This window comes from Rhipicephalus microplus, chromosome 4, assembly GCF_043290135.1.
Source record: "Rhipicephalus microplus isolate Deutch F79 chromosome 4, USDA_Rmic, whole genome shotgun sequence".
NCBI classification, from domain to species: Eukaryota; Metazoa; Arthropoda; class Arachnida; order Ixodida; family Ixodidae; genus Rhipicephalus; species Rhipicephalus microplus.
Genome location: NC_134703.1, coordinates 80180614 through 80201298, shown reverse-complemented (window position 1 = coordinate 80201298; position 20685 = coordinate 80180614). Strand labels below are relative to the sequence as shown.

General features: G+C 49.2%; 1 protein-coding gene across 2 annotated transcripts in view; it reads right to left on the bottom strand.

Annotated features, from left to right (window-relative positions):
• LOC119172139 (beta-1,3-galactosyltransferase 1) overlaps positions 1-20685 on the bottom strand; it is a 104711-nt gene that overhangs the window by 5036 nt on the left and 78990 nt on the right. For both annotated transcript variants that reach the window (XM_037423153.2, XM_075893045.1), the window contains exon 2: positions 2538-2930. In XM_037423153.2, coding sequence (XP_037279050.2) covers positions 2538-2930 — 393 coding nt within the window. The remainder of the gene's footprint in view (positions 1-2537; positions 2931-20685) is intronic.

Below are 20685 nucleotides of genomic sequence, written 5' to 3'. Positions count from 1 at the left end.
TTCGTCCCTAGGGCGAAGCAATGAATGCAATAACAATAAAAAGGAATGGCACACAAAGAACGACAAGCAGCTAGATACTTGCAGCTCACCGCTAAATCACAAACAAGGACGCTCGAGAGAAAAAAAATCGCAACATATCTACGAGGTGAATGATGACGAGTGGGGCGAAGCGGATGGACAGACGGACTAACGGACGCACGGGCAGGCTACAGACACTTCGCCCCGCTCATCATCATTCACTCCATAGTATGCCGTGACGCCATTTTGATTGACATGCAATGCAATGCAACTGGCTACTACGACGACTACGACGACACAGGACATACGACCAACGGCGTAAAGAGCTTCGCCCCTAAAACGCACATCTAAAGGGCAACCCTGAAGTAACAACTGTCAGACCTTTCGTAAGCCTATCTGTGTTTTAGTAACGCGCTTCAAGTGTTGACAAACCAGAATCCGTGGCTCCTTGGCATTCCTTTTTTCTTTTAAACTGCGCTGCGTGAACTGATTCCTCAGTGCCTCCTGCCACGCGGTGCCTCGTGGCACGAGGTGTGCTTCATGTTCTTTCCTTTCTTTCGCTGGACATCACGAGTTAGTACAGGCAGGGCCACTACTTTGAGAGTGTTTCAAGTGCTGAAAGAAAATATAGGAACGTCGCGTGATGAAAAACACTCTAGTGCTTTCATGCGGCGGCGCGTGCATGGCACGTGGTTGAGTTGTCTAATGCAGCACGTTGCGGAGCGAGAGGTCGCTGGTTGGAATCCGCGGACGGGTACTGTGGGATTTTCTCCTCATTTATTTTAATTTGTGTCCATTTTATATGTGTGCGCACGTGTATATATATATATATATATATATATATATATATATATATATATATATATATATATATATGGCACAACGGGAGCGTTGTCAACAAGGATAAATATATTTATTTCCCAACAGTTTCGAGTATCACTCATCCCCTGATGAAGGGAGGTCCCCTCCCGAAACTGTTGGGAAATAAATATATTTATCCTTGTTGACAACGCTCCCGTTGTGCCATATCCCATACCTTCACGAAGACTAACTGGCCCATTGAATTATTACTCCCACTATATATATATATATATATATATATATATATATATATATATATATATATATATATATATATACATATATATATATATACATATATATATATATAGGAGACATGACGGACGCCGAAGAAAATTCACCGAGAGGCAATAATAAGAAAAGACCAAGAAAGAGTTGCCTTGCCCGATCACTTCTGGATGTCTAAAAAAACCTACTTAAGAAGTTCCATGCTTGCTGGAATAATAGGTTAACAAGTCTTTTTTCGACTTGATACTTTGGAATAACATTCATTTAGTAGTGTATGGTCTCAATTTCAGTGCACCCAGGAAAAGACTTCCAGCCACTTAAGGTAGACTTCACGCAAACAATTTTCGGGCGCTGGTCAACAGCCGCCCGCCTTGCAAAAGGAGTCTGAACGCATTATCGTGCTTCTTGCAGATGCCTGAATTTTAATATAGACTTTGAGGAGTGTCACATGCTGTGCCACATTCGTTCGTAGCATGCAGCTTTTTTTTTTTGAAGTTTATTCAGACAGTCATGGTCTGGGATGAAGGGGCTAAAGGCAGATGCAACTGCCTGACAAAGGCCCCCCTACCCATACATTGCTCAGGGGTGGAAAGCCGCGGTACATGCGCAAATACAGGTAACAAGAAAAGGCAAAAAAACAAAACAAAAAAAGAACAGGCGCACAGGCGATCAAAACACAATAGGTAGAATAGTTACCTTCGGTACACACTAATGATGCGTGACATGAAAATGTTTATACAAGCCCTGATGATGATCAATGTTACAAAACAGTATAGAACAAAATAGGAAAAAATCAAAAGACAGCAAATGCACAATATAAAGAGAAGATTAGGAGCTAAGCAAGAGGTAATCTTTAACTTTTTCCGTAGGCTGTATGTTGAACAGTTGTCTTGGATCATATTGGCGATTTCTCGATTATTATTCAGAAAATGTGGCATTAAATAAGCCAGTGTCTCTTGTTTTGCGTTTTCCTCCTATTTTAGTAGTACCTGTTCGTTTAATCTTTTGTTCTCATTAATCCTATACCACAGCACAGGGTAGCCAGCCTGTCCACGAACTGACTAAACTCAAAATATTTCCATTCAGTATAAAGTTCCTCCTGCTCTTCGTAAATTCCCTTTTCCACAATACACAATGGTTCCCCGCATAACGCCATGCATTGCGGTGAAGTCATTACAAGATGACACAAGAGACTATTTAACAGTTTTCGAAGGAATATCGAAGGGTATAATGAAGTTGCGGCCCGTTATCAAGTCAAAGTGAAATACATATGAGACTCGTTCCGCGACGCGCACCAATTCCTTAATCACACTCATGGAACCCGTAGAGTTTCTTCACCACGAATTGGTCAGCGGCCGCGACTTCATCATCGTGTTCCCTGACCAGGCAAACTCTTCGACTACAAATTTCAACGGGCCAGCCGTTCTCACCTGGATGATGTCTCCAAACGCCTCACTTTCGGCGCGCACCTGCTCCTGCAGCGAGGCGTTGGCCGTGCGGCCGAGCAGGAAGAAGGCGCGCACAGCGGGAGACGCGGCATCGCGCAGCCAGGTGTCGCGAAGGGCGCGCCGTGCGGCGCCATTGGCGACGGCCGAGCAGACGACGATCAGCAGGAAGCGGGGACACGGAGCGCGCGGCGACGCCAGCAGCGAGTCGTTGGGCACGAGTAGCCGCAGGTTCTGCTGCGCCAGCAGCCAGGACATGTCGGGCCGGTGCCGGCCGCTATTCATGTTCCGGTACAGGATGCCGTAGCAGAACAGCAGGCACACGGCCACCGCGGCCAGTCGAGGCAGGAGCCGCACCGCCAGCGAGGACATGTCCTCCTGCGTCGAGAATGGGAACAGAGTGACGAAATCGGCTGCCCACAGGCTCTAAAAAATTATTGATAACTTATTTGTTTGTGCTTCACGCTCCAAAACCACAACATTAGTACGAGGGACACTTCGTGGAGGTCCCTTATGAAGAGTGTAAAACCTTTGAACCAAGGAATTCGGGAACGCACCTTCCAGGGTTCTTGCGCAACCCCATTGCGCTAAGCGTTAATGGGAATGGTGTTCTTTAGCGTGCCCCTAAATAATAGCGCGCGGTGCGCTTCAGCTCCGTCGAAACGCGGCCGGGATTCGATCGGGCGACCTGGGTGAAGCACTACAACTACCACACCCGCCACAGTAGGTGCAAAAAATAGTAATAAAACAGCAACGACACCTCCCAAGACACCTTGCAATCTTCGCATTCCGCCTGTGGGAATGGACTTTGCCGAATATCACGTAGACTCTGACCCATCGCGCGCGTGTCGCTTACATATGCACTAGATCACGTGGCCAGAATATTTATGTGATAATAATGTTAAGAAAAATAAATATTTTCATCATAATATGCTTACAACAAACCTCTCAGCTCAAATATTAGAAATGTAGATTTAGTTCCCGTTTGGTGCGCATCGTCAGTTCCTCCAGCAATTGTTGAACACCTCTGCTTCACTTCTTGCATGCAGAAACTTACCACTGCATATAATTGGAAACATTTCGGCGCGCACACAATAACATAAAAACGAAAGGCGAGAGGACAAGCATTTTGTTTTATCACAAAGACAAGCTAACTAGGGAAACAGAAGAAGCCTATCACATCAGACGGTGCACTGATAAATGCGTAAGCAGCCCATCGATTGTACTAACTGACAAAGAGTTACTTTTTTTGTAGCCATTCTTGACTTTTCATTGCACGTTGTGGATACCACTTATGTAAAAATTGCTGTCATGTCGCGTTTTAATGTGTTTCTGTTTTTTTATGTACTTGCTTGTTTTATACTCTTATGCACATGCGGTTTTGAGCTACCCTGAGATATACATTTCGTGTACTTCCTTCCATAAACTGAGTTGTGAGTTCGCACCCATTTGTCGTCTCGCCTTTCGTTTTTCGTCTCTTGTGTGCGCACCAAAATGTTTCCAGATATGTTCCCAAACCAACCCGTCCAGCTTTCCACACTATATTACCCCTCTATCTCTCTCAAACCGCTAGAAGCATCCCCGAGTTACGCCTACCGATTTCAGATCCTGCACTAATCATCACTACACCCAGCGCTTGCCGCACGTATCAGCTCCGCTTCCTGTGTGCAGACACTTACACTGAGCACATGCAAACAGCAGCAGGCATCACACAGTTCCAACTGAAGCTTACTTATTTCGGCACTCAAATATGAGGGAAGCGGAGTCGTGAAGCCGGAAGCGCCGCTCGTACGATGTATCTACTTCTGACACGTTTTCAATAACGCGTCATCTGAAGTCGGGGTGCTCATTTCACTGGGCGCGGGGCGGCAAACTGGGTACGTGTACATACAAGGCAGCCAATTCGCAGCGAGAACTGAATGCTCTGGCACCCAGCGACGGGGCCAACGAAAACACGTTCGAAACGCTCCCCACGACCTCTCCCCTTGACGAACGTCACGCAAGAACACTTGCTCACAGCTTGCAGGCGGGTCAGACTGGACGTGAACCAGCAGCTGACGATGAACGTGCTTCAATAGAAAGAAAACACTAAATAAATAAATAAATAAATAAATAAATAAATAAATAAATAAATAAATAAATAAATAAATAAATAAATACGAATGAAGAATCAGAAGGTAAGCGAAAAGAAAGAACAGGTCCTAACGGAGTACTATGATCACACGTCGATTTAAACAGCAAGGGGCCTATAGCGTCAATGACGCGTGGAAACGATGACAATAAAATTCGCGACGAAGGCTTGTTAGGAAGCCGACGCCGTGAAAAGACAGGCTTCCACGGAAAAGGAACGTGGAAGTGAAAACCAAAAACTCAGGGTGACTATATTCTGTACACTAATTCAGGCCTCTCGTAAACTATGAGCACGACAGGCCGATCATTGCGATGAACGCAAAAAAAAAGTGGGGGGGGGAGGGAGAGGGGGACCAAATAAGGGAAGTCAGACACCAGAGATGATAAACCTGACGGGTGTATAAGTCCGGACCACGCCACGCCACGATTGTGCGGCGCGCGTCACAATATCCACTTCAGTCAGATCCTCGGTAAAGAAAGGGAGGCGGAGTGCTTGCCCGACTCGGCGCGCAAGGCGAGCTCTGTATGAATTATGCATCCCAAGATTTTTCATTGTGGCGCCCGAAAGAAACTCGCACGCGCTTCGCATTTCCATAATTCACGCGAAACAACCGTCCTGTCCTGGAATATTCGCTCGACACGTGCGTGTTACAGCAAACTGGGTCTGAGTTATAGGTACCACGCTGATAATTGCGTCAAAAGTGTCGCAGTGGGGGGTTCGGGAACGAAAATTAGGCCATAAATTAGCACCGTCAACTCTGCATGTACGCATACTTGTTGTCTAGTCAAACTGTCAGAGTTCTCGTACCTATAGAGTTCCAGGAACTGTCCTGAACGCCCTGTACTCAGATTAATGACCAGAGAGCGTTCGACCCACAGAGCTGGCCACCGAAATCGTCGACTCTCACTGACGTCAACCTTGAAGGCACTCAATGTCATTTAGAACGACCACGGTGTTTTGCAAAAAAGGGCGTGTATCGGCTCCAAAGCTTTCTATATATTTTATAGCCCAGTTGTTCATAGAACGCTTCTGCTTTCGGCTCCGAGCATTGTTATCAAGTTTTTCGCTTTTTACGGGAGACGCTGCTCCCTGCCCCAAGGCGACGGACGCGGAGTCATCCACTGGTCCGCCCAGCCAGAGGTCTGCTATGGCGAGCTCCTCGGTAAATCAGCGCGCCTGGCCCAGAACCAGTGAGGCCAACGGTGATAGTCACTGCATCATGGCTGTGGACGTGGAGCCTTCTGCGGCTCTGTCCGACCATAGACCACCTTTGGCAAGCTCGTCGCGGAAACGAAGCACCTGTTCGAGCACCAGCGAGGACACGGAACTGTACTCGGCCACTGGCGACGACTCGTCGGATGACGACTTCGAGACCGTGAGAAGCAGGAAGGCCAAAAGAAGAAGTATCAAGTCGTCTTCACCAGCAGGGACATTAACGTCTCAGTCAAAAGGAGAATGCTGGCCGCACACCATCCTCTTCATGCCCGAGGACTCCACCATCAGCCTTCGAGCAGTAAACAGGCAAGCTCTCTCTATGTACTTTGAGGGGGTAGCACCAAACGACATTAAGGATATCCGGGTGAACACGCGGAAGAATATTCTAGCTGTGGACACAATGACTGCCAGCGCCATAGACAAGCTTCGCAGAGTATCAGATTTGGGAGGCATCAAAGTTCGACCGGTTATTCCAATGGACGGTGCCTGCACGGCGGGAGTAATCTACGACATTGATTTGGCCATAGCAAATTCGGACCTCCCAACTCTCATAAAACCAGCGAACGAAGGAGTTCTCATCGCGAATGTACTTCGCCTCGGAAACACCCGATGTGTAAAGATAATGTTCAAAGGAGATTCCATTCCGTCGCATGTCAAAGTGGGACACTTCCGACATCCTGTTCGACCATTTGTCCCTAAACCACTCCAGTGCCACAACTGCATGAAAATTGGTCACATCAAGAGTGTATGTACAAACACCACAGCATGCCCCCGATGCGCTGAGCCGCACACTGCAGACGCATGTCGGGCAACAAGTCTGAAGTGCAGAAACTGTGATGGTCCGCATGATGCTGCATCCAAGGAATGCCCTCGGATTAAGAAGGAAATCGCCATTATCAAACAAATGGTTAGGGACAATTCAACCCACAGAGAGGCTGCTGAAAGGGTACGGCGGCGACGTAGTCGCCGACGGAGGCGTGTAGGACAGAGTGTTGCGCATAACCCATTTCCTCCGAGCACGAGTGAAGTAGTAAGCACGAAGCGAAATGAAGTGGAGAAACTCACAGCTGCGGATGAGTGGCCTACGCTTCCGCGTACGCAGCCGGCAAAGGAGCCTCCTGCGAGGCCTCGCCGCCCTACACCTTCCACCGAGTCTACTTCCGTTGAGGATGTGTCAAGGGTCGATCGACAGATCATCCCGATGTTACGATCCCTCGTCGCTGTCATGGCAGACATACTAAGAAGCCTGGGAACTCCAACCGCTCGAAGCGGGTTACAGGTGTTGGACGCGCTGAGCCCAGTCCTCGCCTCCCTCGCGTAGAGTCATGGCAGGAGATCAACAATCGTTCCGCAAAGACGTCAGAGAAGCATCAGTCATCCAGTGGAACGCAAGAGGACTTAGATCACGGATTTCCGATTTTCGTCAGTACGTGTTTTCTAACCGTTTCCCAATCATCGTAATATGCGAACCGAAATTATCAAACCCGATCAGGCTATCCGGCTACGAATCAATCCCGTCCAAAACCCGAAACGAAAGCAGCAAGGTCATTGTGTATATTCGCCGGGAGCTTACCTACATCATTCAACCTGTGTCGCCTCATGATGAGAACCAATATATTTGCCTGACTGTGAAGCAGAAAACCCTCACCTTCACATTAATAGGTGTCTACTTATCTCCATCAGCCCGTTTTGATTGCCAAAGACTGGATGACATTCTTTCGAGCGTCCCGGATCCGTGGATAATTATAGGGGACTTCAACGCCCACCACCCAATCTGGGGAAGTTCAAAAGTCAATACCACGGGCCGGAGGCTGGCTTCATTTGTATCGACTCATGAACTGTCTCTACTTAATGATGGGAGCCCTACATTTCTGCGAGGATTAACGTACAGCAGCTGTTTGGACTTGACGTTCGTGTCACGTCGCTTCGCCACAAGCGTTAAGTGGTTTTTAGACATCGAGACACATGGTAGCGATCACATCCCCAGTTATCTCACCATCGAAGGCTTTGCTAGCAACCACCCGCCGAAAACCGTACGGAGGATCGATCTTTCAGCATTCACAACCAACATTGAACACGCTTGTGAAAAAGGCTTAACCTCTGGCATTGAGCAAGCGATCAAACAAGCAGCGCAGAGTGCGATGCGCACGCTGGCATATTCTTCAAGGCCCTCAGAAACGGACATGGAGTTAGAGCGACTCCGTGCGATTCGTCGGCGTGCGGAGCGTAGATATCGACGCACAAAATCCATTCAAGATCTACGGATGGCCAGGCGCATGCAAAAGAAGATCCAGCGTCGTATAGACAAACTGGAGTTTCAACGGTGGGCGAAATTTTGCGCGAGTCTAGACCCTCGCAAACCGCTTTCTCAAATATGGCGAACCGTGCGAGGCCTACGCATATTTCCCCAACAACGTTTTCCGTTTAAAGCCTTGGCCCTTTTCCAAAATAGAAGGGATATCGAGGTAGCGGAAGACTTTTGTAGGAAGATTGCGGGCCCGCCAAATTGCACAGAAGCCCTTACTGCTGATTACACACCACATTCACTGGACCCGCACCTGGACCTGCCTTTTTCAATGGAAGAACTGAATGTGGCTCTTGCTTCATGCAATCGATCGTCATCGCCTGGGCCGGATGGCATATCATACCGCCTATTATGCAATCTCGGTGATCGAGCACGAAGTGCTTTGCTGGAAGTATTCAATGAGTCTTGGAGAGATGGAACGGTCCCCAGAGAGTGGAAAACAAGCCGGTTGGTTGCACTTCTCAAACCTGGAAAATCGCCTCTAGAGCTGACATCATACCGCCCAATAGCGCTGGCTAGTTGCGTAGGGAAGCTGATGGAGCGAATGATCCTTGCCAGACTCGAGTGGTTCCTAGAACGCCATAGAATATATCCAGACGCCATGGCCGGTTTTCGTCGTCTTCGGAGCTCCATTGACAATGTCATTGACCTGGTGACCTACGTACAACACCAGAAAAGAGCAGACGGTTATCTGTCGCACTATTTTTAGATGTCAAAGGAGCATATGACAATGTTTCTCACGAAGCCATACTTGACGCCCTCGAGTCAGTTGGTTTGGGTGGGCGAGTGTACCGCTGGATCCAATGCTACCTACATATGAGATCATTGTTTATGCAAACTGATGATGGGCCGACTTCTGAACATTATACACACCGTGGTGTTCCTCAAGGTGGTGTATTGAGCCCCACACTGTTCAACCTGGTTCTGATCGGTCTCGTTGAACGCATACCAGATTCCGTGCAGATATCTCTCTATGCAGATGATATTTGTGCCTGGACATCAGGTGTAACACGTCCTCAGGTACGTGCGAGACTCCAGAAAGCAGCGAATTCAATATCGGCGTACCTTAGAGAACAAGGCCTCGAGATTTCTCCTGAGAAATCGGCGCTGGTCGCGTTCACGCGGAAGGCAATGACGTCATATCCCATCGCCATCGATGGACACAGTGTCTGCTACGCCAGGACCCACAGGTTTTTGGGGGTCACGATCGATCGAAATCTCTGCTGGAGTCCCCATGTGGCCACTCTAAAGAAGCGCCTAACGGCCATCGCACAACTTTTCAAGTTCCTCGGAGGCAAAACGTGGGGCACATCAGTGCACGCGATGTTGCATTTGTACAAAACGCTGTTTCTGGGGTACCTGCGGTATAGCTTGCCGGTTCTGACGAACGCTTGCAAAAGCAATATACGCACAATAGAAAACGCCCAGGGCCAGGCACTCAGAGTTTGTCTTGGATTACCACGCTGTACATCAACAGCGGAAACCATCGCAATCGCCAAAGATCATCCGGCCACAGTGCACATTACTTTGGAGGTGCTTAGAGCTCATATTAGACACCTTGCTCGCGCCCCTGCCCACCACCTAGCTTCGCTTCCAGAAGATCGACCGAGTGCCTCCTTCTGTAAGAGAGTATTGACTTTCCGTGAGTGCCTTCCAACAGTCTACACGCCTCCGGAACGGATACTAACACCTCCTTGGTGCTTGGACCGACCAAAACTGCGCTTGACAGTGCCGGGGATTCGCAAGAAGGCGGAGCTCTCGGCGCCAGCTTTAAAGCAGATGATTCTACTCATGCTACACGAAGAATACAAAGATCATGTCAAACTTTACACGGATGGCTCGACAACTGTTGGAGGATCTGCAGGAGCTGTGATCTTCCCAGCAAGAGCCGAAACCATCCAGTTCAGAACGTCACACAAGACGACATCGACAGCCGTGGAGCTCGCGGCACTCCGCAGCGCACTCCGCAGGATTGACCAAGAGACACCACAAAAATGGAGCATTTTTACTGATTCGAAGCCAGCTCTCCAATGTCTACAAAATGCTCTACGTCGTGGACCTCAAGACCAATTGGCGCTCGAAATACGACAACTGTACCATCACCTAAAAGACGAAGGACATGACATATCTTTTCAGTGGTTACCAGGCCATTGCGGCATCATCGGTAACGAACATGCCGACAATGCAGCTAAGAATGCTCACGAAAATGGAGTGATGGAACCTATTCCACTATCAAGAAGCGACGCAGCAGCAAAGATTAATACGCTTGCGCAGGATGTCGCAAGGTCTATGCGGAATACGCCCGGTTTTCTCCACACCCGTCTTCACCGCCTGGACCCATACCTACGACTTACTATTCCATCTGGCCTACCCCGATCCGAGACGACCCTTCTCTGCCGTATGTGGCTTGGGGTGTCTTTCACGAACGCTTTTACCTGCCGCATCGGAATGAGAGACAGCGCTACATGCGACCATTGCGACAATGACGAAACAATTGAACATATTTTATGTCAGTGCCCCCAGTACAGCTCTCAGCGACAGTCCCTCTCAGCAGTGTTTGCTCGCCTCGACGACCAGCCATTTTCTGAGCAGTCAATCTTGGAATGTCGGAAAGATCGAGCTTCACGCCAGAAAGCAACGAAGGCGCTGATGAAGTTTCTGCGAGCGACCCGCCTCGTTGAACGATTGTGACACTACTGTGTGCGAGTGTGTGTGTGTGTGTTTGTGCTTCTCTTCCTCCCTTTCCCCCTTTTTTTTTGTCTCCCCTTACCCCTTCCCCAGTGCAGGGTAGCAAACCGGATATGTTTTCTGGTTAACCTCCCTGCCTTTCCGCATTAAATTTTCTCTCTCTCTCTCATAGCCCAGTTTACAACCGAAGTTGAGAGAATGCCGCAAACAAAAATCAGGTAAAGGTAACTGTCCCCAATAATCAGGTCTCGAAAAAATAAAAAAAAAATGACGTAGCTTGTGATAAGTCACGCAAAACTTGATACAGTCGAGCTGTACGATTTGAGGTGAAACCTGGTTGATGCTAGGTTTTTTTTTAGCTGCTTCTCAGTGTCGATGGGTTCACGTTAAACAATAGACAGCCACAAACACGACCCCGATGGCCAAACTCGAGACAAAACGACGATAGTTATAGCGCGAGAATAAAACGACGACACAGAGACAAGAAGGACACGAAAGACACGAGCGATTTCGTGTCCTTCTTGTCTCTGTGTTGTCGTTTTGTTCTCGCGCCATAACTATTGTCATGCCATACCAACTAGCCCAAGCTGCCACACTTCGAGACAAAACTCGCGCTGAAAGCGAGCGTTCGCACTTCCCCTATATATACTGGCGCGTCATCATTCAAGGCTTTCGTCGCTCCGGACTCTTCTCGCGGCTGCTGTTTTTCTCTCGTCGTGCACGCCGCTGAAGTATTCCGTATACAGAGGCTCCGGCGAAGCTTACACGTGCGGCCACAGTGTTCACTTCTCAATCCCGACGGTTTATTAATGCTATTATAAATAGCAAGTCACGTATAGAGTATAGAAATCTTAATTGGTGTTTGCCAATTCTGAGTCGTACCCATCACGGGGCCGACTCAGCCATTATAACTCAGACATAAATTCACAGTGCCCAGATTGCACAGAAGTGTACTGTTCACTCGCGCACATGCTCTGGCAATGTCCCGCGTTACCTCAGGGACCTCTCACCAGTGAGTCCGACTGGGAGGAGGCACTCAGGAGCCCCAATCTCCGAAACCAACTTAAGGCAGTCCAGAGGGCCCAAGAACTGGCGGAACGCCACCACGTTCCAGCCCCGACTCGGGCGTCGCCTACGGTAGCGGCTGCTAGGATGTCCCACGTGGGCACCCTGGTGGCTTAAACTCCTCAGGACCATATATTAAAGTTCTTGACTGACTGTTTGCCAACCATCTGTTGCCGTGTTCAGTTTTGGTGAACCGATGGTGACTAGTGGGATTTCGCCCATTCTATGTGGCACACACCAGTTCACGATGATTCTTCATCCTTCCTCTCTTCCTTTCAATCTCCCCATCCTTCTCCCTCGTGTAGCGTAAGAAACCGCGATTATCCTGCGCTGCTTAACCTTCCTACCTTTCCTTCTCTACCATTCGCTCGATTTTATTCATCCGATACACCCGTTCCGCTGAAAATTATTTGGTAAGAAGTAAAACCTTCAAAAGTGTCCGAGGCTATTCAAAATGCCTTGCGCGTGCATCGGAAGATTAGTTCCTTGCATTCCCTCATTTTAGACACCGCATCAATGTGCACACCGCCAACGCGTTTGACCACTGATCGACCGATTACTTTCATCTAAGAGATGCGTGCAACGTGTTGCAGCTCGCCGTAGTGAAGTGATATCGCATTAAAAAGAAAAAATCGACAGCAACTTATTCCCCTATTTGAAATTACTGCGACAGCCGCAGGCTGTCATAACAGAATGCGATGAACGGACGGGCAGAAACTGACGCACCCAGATTGAAGACCCTTTCAACTGCTATCGCAACAAAAATGAAAGGTGACTTCTGCTTTCTATAGTGAAGAGTCCGACAGAATCGCGTCTTGTCGGGGACAAACATAGTGCAATACAACAAGATTGAAAACAATGCTCTCATGTAGGGAGCCGAAAGGGCTTTTGTATTTTTGTGTATTTTATCTTGGTCCGCGTTTTTATTATATAGCACAACGACTTCTGCTTTATTTGACACAGGAAAAGCTCGGAAAAAAATATGGTGGACAGAGAGAAGGACAGTGACTGCGGGCAGGAAAACACTCGAGTTAAAATAAAAGGACAACCAGCATTTGGGGTGCGTGGGACTTATCTCGAAAGGTCGTCACGGCTCAACAGAGCACTGAGCCACCTTCCTCCACCTCATCAACCTCCAAACGAGATAAAATGAATAAAAAAATTAAATAAAGCAGCGGCGTAACTTCCCGTAGCGCGCGGGCATGCCTGCAAGAAGGATTTTCGAAGAGCCGGAGCGATACTAATCGGACGCCTCTCGACGAGGATGGGGCACCGGGAGAACTTTTAAAGGCCGCAGCGCTATCATCATTAACAAGCCGTGTAACGCCGGTAAACGAGGCGGCGCTCACACGAGATACGCGCAATGTAATGCCAAAGGGACGGGCGGGCTCGTAATCGTCATTTCATTGAAGCTCACGACATCGTCCGAGATGAAGACAAAGAAATAACTGACGATTCCAAAGCGGGTTTTGTTGCGCAGCCATTCAGAAGCGAGATCTGCCTCCGCGCAATAGTTGCGTGCAGCGAGGAGGACTAACGAGAAAACGAGATTTTCCCAGAACACAACGTGCAGCTGCCACTGCCACATTTCGTCGGAAGCGCCGGCTAGCATCGTTAAGTGGCCGACAAGCAACGCCCACGATCATATCCCTCATTCCTCTCGTTCTCCAAAAGGATGACGTTCTCCGGAACCTCGGAGGCAGCGCCTGCGCCGAGTCGTTTATCGGAAAAGTACGCTGCTCGTTTCGTTCGGTTTACAATATAAGCGCTTTGCGCCGTAGAAAGGGAAAAAAAAGCAGTAAAAGGGAGAATGTAGGGAGGTTAACTACAAAGACATCCGGTTCGCCACCCTACACTGGGGGATTAGGGAAGGGGACAACAAAAACGAGAAAGATGGAAGAGATGGAAAAGAAAAAGGGAGGGACAGACAGTAAATTCACTGCAGCGTGTAGAAGTCAAGAGGCGTTCACACAAACCCGTCGTGCTCAAAAAAAAAAAAACACAAGAGGGCTTTCACTGCCTTGTGGGCTGTGGAGAGATGTGGGCGCTGCTGTAATAGCACTGCACAGAAAGAGGCCGATCGGCGCTGGTCGAAGGGACGTCGATCATTGTGTTTGTGGATTCGTTGGAATTCATTTCACCGCGACCTTGGACGTCGACGCGCCGTACAAACCAACGGACGAGCGGCAACTGAGCGAGCGAGCGCCGACCTTGAGTATATATACAGCACGACGGCGCATGCACTGTCAGCTGTTGAATGTTCTCGAAGCGCGACGCCACATGCGCGTCCACTGGAGAATCAGGAGAATTGTAGATGTCGAACGCGGTGTGTAGAGGAGGAAGGGTGCACAGATGGTGGAGGAGTGAAGCGCGCGCGGTGTGTAGAGGAGGAAGGGATGCACAGATGGTGGAAGAGTGGGCGACGGCGCGACGGCGCATGCGCGCGCGTCAGCTGTCGAATGTTCGAGAAGCGGTGCGGACGGCGCGGACGGCGCACTACAAGGCGCGAGTATAAGATGCTCCGCATCTAAAAGTTGGAAACACCTTTCTGAGCATCACGTTGCACTGTCAGCGCAGCGCAATAAACGCTACAATCATTACAGTTACTTGTGTGTGCCTCTTCTAGTATAAAGGCAGACATACAAAACATCGAAGCATTGTTGTGGCGCCTCAGATATGCGCAATAATTGCTTTTTAATTGACAATCGCACAGCTGTGATCGCTAAACCTTGAGCAATATTAATATTGGTGGGCGCTGCGGATGGGGTTGGCCGTTTGGTGCCGTTTGAGGTATCGTTAGGGCGGACAAACAGACAAACGTACAGACAGACAGAGAGACAGACAGACAGACAGACAGACAGACAGACAGACAGACAGACAGACAGACAGACAGACAGACAGACCAAAATTTTCCCGTCAAAGGTCCCGAAGAAAGACTATCGTCTTTAATAAAAATGGAAAAGAAGGGCTCCGGAGAAATGTTTCTATATACACTGGTCGACGGGGCAGGACAAGATTCAAAGAGCGAGAGAGCACAGACGTGCCGACGAGTTCGGTCGTTTCTGCAGCTGACCAGCATTGACCAATAAAGCGTGCTTATATAAAAAGAAGAATAACGCTGCGACCGATTGTGCAGCTCTCGTAAACTCACTGTAGAGACGACAACATGGCGAAATAGAGTCACAAAAATTTGGCAACATGTGCGAATAAGTCCGACAGCACAACAAAAACTACATGCGGTGCAGTCAAGCCAAACTATGAACAGCCGAGAAACGGCGACTTCCGCAGTAATTTCGGCGCTGTATACGGCTGTCACTCCGTTCGCACAGTTTCAGACAGGTCGTACGAGTACGGTCAGCACCGAACTTCCGCACCGGCTGCACGCAATTAGGCGGGGCGCGCATCAGACAGCCCGTTCCATTGCCCCGCTGGCGGCTAGCCTACTACAGGCAGCCTCTTGGCGCTTTAACCCTCATCCCATTCGTATAGTCTGGACCCCAGGCCACTCGGGCCTGCCCGGCAACGAGGCGGCAAATGCCGCTGCCCGCGCTTCTCCTGTCCGGGCCGTTGCCCCTCCATGTCCCGAGACGGAATCTGGCAATACCAACCTGACGCGCTTTCGCGAAATTTTGGCTTATTACCGGGCTTCGCGCCGCCTCTACCCGGACCCCGCACGCGGTTTGGAGAAAGCGGACGAACGACTGCTACGCCGCCTGCAGACAAACACCTTTATCAGTCCGGCGGTCGCCAGGCACTTTTTGCCGGAAATCAATGGCACCTGCTCGACCTGTCATGTCCTCGCCGACACATATCACGTCGTAGCATCGTGCCCAGTTAATCCCGTCCCTTTCTCATCCCCTTTTTCTATCCCAACTAGAGAGGCTTGGGAGGAGCACCTGCTCGGCTGCTCTACCTTGGCTGCACAACGCTCCTTGGTGGAGCGCGCTTGGGCAGCTTCCAGCTCCACTGGCGTCCCGGAATAGGGTCTTGCCACTCTAGCACGCCGATGGGCCACGTCGGCACTCTCTAGTAGACTTTTTCTGAAATAAATGTTTTTTACCACCACCACCACCACCAGACAGCCCGTCGGCCGGCGCTCATTAATTCCCGAGCGGAACGTGGTACGGCGTTCCGCCACGGGAGGCGCCACTCGTATATATATACAGTGGCGCAAAGTTTCGTAAGGAGAGGGAATTTTCAAGCAAGGAGCAGGGACGTAAAAGAGAAAAGAAATACCGCGCAGAAAGCTGGCGTCATTCATGGCAGCGCTGTCGTAAAACTGGCGTTCCATTCGAGAAGCACCGATGAGCCCTAATACAGGCCCGGGGAGCAGGCGCCGCTGAAGCGTGCCAGTATAAAACATTCACAGCCGTCGCGTCGTTCATTGTTTAGATGATTGAAAACCACTCACACCAAAGAAGTTTTTGATGAGTATTCAGTTCAGTCGAACAGAGCACTTTAGAACCTTTTTTTTTTTTCGGTGTTCACAAAGCATGAACTTTGCTTCTCATACTGTCTTTAGGAGAGCAGGCCCGAAGAAAGGAAAACTGAGCAGCATAGAATTACGAACGGCAAACAAGGGCACAGGACGCGCACAACGTTAAGGAAACGGTTACGCTTATTGTGAGCGAACAAATGATAGCGAGACAGCTCGGACTGCTTTTCGCATTAACGACAGGATATACGACACCACCTCTCCCCAGGCCTTTTCTTTAATGTCCGGTTAACACTTTTAAGGCCGAGCCTAATACACTGTTAACACTCTTAATGGTGACACTAACAAAAACCGAAACAAACATTGCATTGTCAATTCTTACGTTTACAATTCTATGCTTTGAACGAAAGATAAGAAAGACATAAGAGGTTCAAAGGCGGAAACTTGAAATAATGCGCTTCGTTATCTATTATTAGCGATTCGGCGAAATAAAGGAAAAGCGAAATTACAATTAAGTTCTCATCGATTACCAAAAATCTAACTAATATCTCACGCAGAATACCCAAAATTGCTGCCCGAGGCATGCCGTTTATACCCTGCGTGCCTACTATCACATTTCTTTTTCTACTTACTCTATCGTCACTATTCATAACTTTTGCCATATACGATCATTCTGGTAGAACCGAAAGTTGGTCGTTACGTGGGTACGCGCATGTATCACACGTCGAGCAAAGCCACTATTTCATTGCGTATGATTTATGCGCCTGTGAAGAGACGTCCGAGCAGATCATGTATATGCCACAGCCCATCCTATACCAGGCTCAACGACGTGGTCTGGAAGCTGAAGCTCCGTCGTCAGAATGCAAGACCACTACCAGAAAAGATGATCCTCGGACGCTGTCCAGCGTTTTTGTTCGCGCACAAAGCCACGAAAGCACTGCTGTGTTACACGAGACGAGCCGACTTCACGAGCGCCTGCGAATTAACCTACAGCGTGAGTTCGTTTTGCGTTCAAACTAACTGTTCATTAATCTATTCCTTACTCTTGTTGTTTCCGCTCTTTCATTTCTACATTTCTTTTTTTTTCCCCGCGCACGTGTAGGGTAGCCAACCAAGCCGAACCGTGGTTGGGCTTCTCACGTTTCTTCGTTACTATCTCTTATCTCCCTCACTGCATCACCACTCCCGGAGTCTAGCAACATGGATGACTGACTGCATCTTAGTTATAAGTATACGTATATTCAAATGTTACATTGCCTCGCCTTTCTTTTTTGCTTTATTCTACCTCTCTGTCTGCCCGCCACGGTGGTCTACGCTTAGGTACTCGGCTGCTGACCCGCAGGTCGCGGGATCGAATCCCAGCTGCGGCAGCTGCATTTCCGATGGAAGCGGAAATGTTGTAGGCCCGTGTGCTCAGATTTGGGTGCACGTTAAAGAACCCCAGGAGGTGGAAATTTCCGGAAGCCTCCACTAAGGCGTCTCCCATAATCATATGGTGGTTATGGGACGTTAAACCTTACATAGCAATCAATCAACTAATCAATCAATTAATCAATCAACTTACCTACCTACCTACCTACCTACCTACCTACCTACCTACCTACCCACCCACCCACCCACCCACCCACCCACCCACCTACCTACCTACCTACCTACCTACCTACCTACCTACCTACCTACCTACCTACCTACCTACCTACCTACCTACCTACCTACCTACCTACCTACCTACCTACCTACCTACCTACCTACCCTCTCTCTCTCTCTCTCTCTCTCTCTCTCTCTCTCTCTCTCTCTCTCTCTCTCTCTTTTTTTTTTTCATGCGTACTCTAGCCGGACGCACATCTGGTCCATCCTGACTGCTTTTGTCCTTTCTTCTTTCGTACAGTGCATGGATATAGACATTTCTCTTTACGTATCCACGAGAACACATACTTAACGAGAGTGGTGTTCTGGAAAAGGTGGCAATGAATTGCATGAGCATCATTGTGCAAATAGAAAAGGGCACGCACGAAAGACAAGACACTCGCCGGGCATGTCTTCTCTTTCATTGTTTAATATTTGTGACTCAATCATATATACTCCTACAAAAGCTGTATTGAATGAATGAATGAATGAATGAATGAATGAATGAATGGCAGAATGAATGAATCCGTTTAAAATCAGTAGGCGTGGCGCCTGCGTAGCGCAGCAATTCAGCCAGTATTATTATTGCATTTGGTCCCACATCACGCATGACGTCACGGAAAGCTCGATCCCGAGCACAGAACCACGACGCCAGAGCGATGCGGGGTAGTTTAAACCGCTACACAGGTTGCTATAGCTGCTACAGCTGCTGCAACAGCATCGCTACGCTCGTACCTAGCTTAGTCGAAGACAACCGCTGGCGTTGAGCTTCACTTTTAGCGTGCCAGGTACGAAAGTAGAAACTCAGCATATGCACGTTCGCATCGAAGGGATACGTTAGATCTCAACCACTGCAACGTTAGCAACGTGAATGTTTCCTCATAAAAGGCAATGGGGTATATACGCCAAGAAAGACGAACAGAGGCGCACAGCAGACATATTCAACGCTGACTTTTATCACAAATAACGCTTTGCATGCGTGCGAAACTATACATACCTAACTATATACAGACAAAAAAAAGGGTTACATCTGCACACGAATTCTTGTATACTATGTGCCTCTCCTCGTAATAATAATAATAATAATAATAATAATAATAATAATAATAATAATAATAATAATAATAATAATATTAATAATAATAATGCCGGAGTTAAGCCAGGATACCGTTAGGAGGGACGACTCAGTGAAATCCTCCGGCAATTTCGACCATCCGGCGTTCCATGACGTGCACTGACAACGCACTGTACAGGAGCGTCTAGTATTTCCCCTTCATCAAAATGCGATCGCCACGGCCTAAGTCGAACCCACGACCTTCGTTCGGGTCAGCAAGCGAAAACCGTAAGCGCTTCACCACCAAGGCGGACGCCTCTCATCGTATTCGTTCGTATGTGCGCTGTTCCATTGAACATCTTAAACTTTGCTCAGTAATCTTTACGCGTACGCAAGAGGCAGTAGGGAGTAATGCCGCTGCGTATGCGTTGTAACGCAAGCCGCCGTTCGCATTCGCGGCCCGCCCGCCGAAAATTCCAAATAGCGTGCGGCGATCGCAGCCCGCGAGGCCCACGAAGTGCTGTGTGCAGCTTTCATGCATTTGGGTTTGCGGTTGGGGCGAAAGTCCCTAAACTTTTCCCTATAGGGGGAGCAAACGCTATTCTGAAACTCGTATGGCGTCCGCAACTAAAGCAACGCCCTGCAACACCTACGAACGTTATTCTAAAACTATCCATTCATTATGACGCCTACATACCGTGTATCGTGACACCATTCGTAAACTAAACGCTCTTAAGCACTCGCGCAAGAGTGCCCCTCTCCCCACACATACATACAGACGAAAGGACACACACACAAACACACACACACACACACACACATGCACAAACACACATGCACAAACACACATGTACAAACACACAAACGGACCAATGCCCCGTGCACACGCAACTTACGCCGGAAACGGAGGAAGTCTGCCCCAACGACGACAACCGCGGGAGAATTAAACGCCGGCACCGTTTCCGACGACGGGGCGTCCCACACGCTACTGAGGCTGCGAACGGTCGGGCGACGTCCGCCAAGAAGGCCAGAGACAACGCGAGTCGCCGTAAGGGCCAGCGTAACGAGAACCACCGAGTCGCCGGACGGCGAATGTGCGACAACAGCGTCTTCGTCACGCCCTCTCGCATGCTCGGCGTCCGCTCCAGTTAGGCGACACACACACATACAGGACCTGTAAACGGCGTCCCGTACACTCCCAAGTTGGAGCCCATACAGCGACGTACAACTTCACGACCCGCAGCAGCCGACAGACAAGAGACCGACAACACACGGACAAGAGACCGACAACACAGGGACAAGAGACCGACAGGTCCGGGACAACCAGCGTGCTCGAGCGCTGTGCAAGAAAGTGGGCGGGCTTGCCAGCCAACGGCGCCTCGACAACAGGTCGAGCGAAGCAGGAGAAGCGGGGAAGTCATCCGGCCACCCCATTGATCGCCCGCCGACGCCGCCGCAGATTTGATGGCCCGATCTGGCGTCCGCGCACCTGCCCCGCACAACAGAGCAGCACCAGTCTCCCTAGGAAACTCAGCTATACAGGAAAGCCCTGGTCCGTAGAAAGTGAGAGCTGCGGCTCCCAGACCGCACACGCATTATCGACCTCCCTTTCGT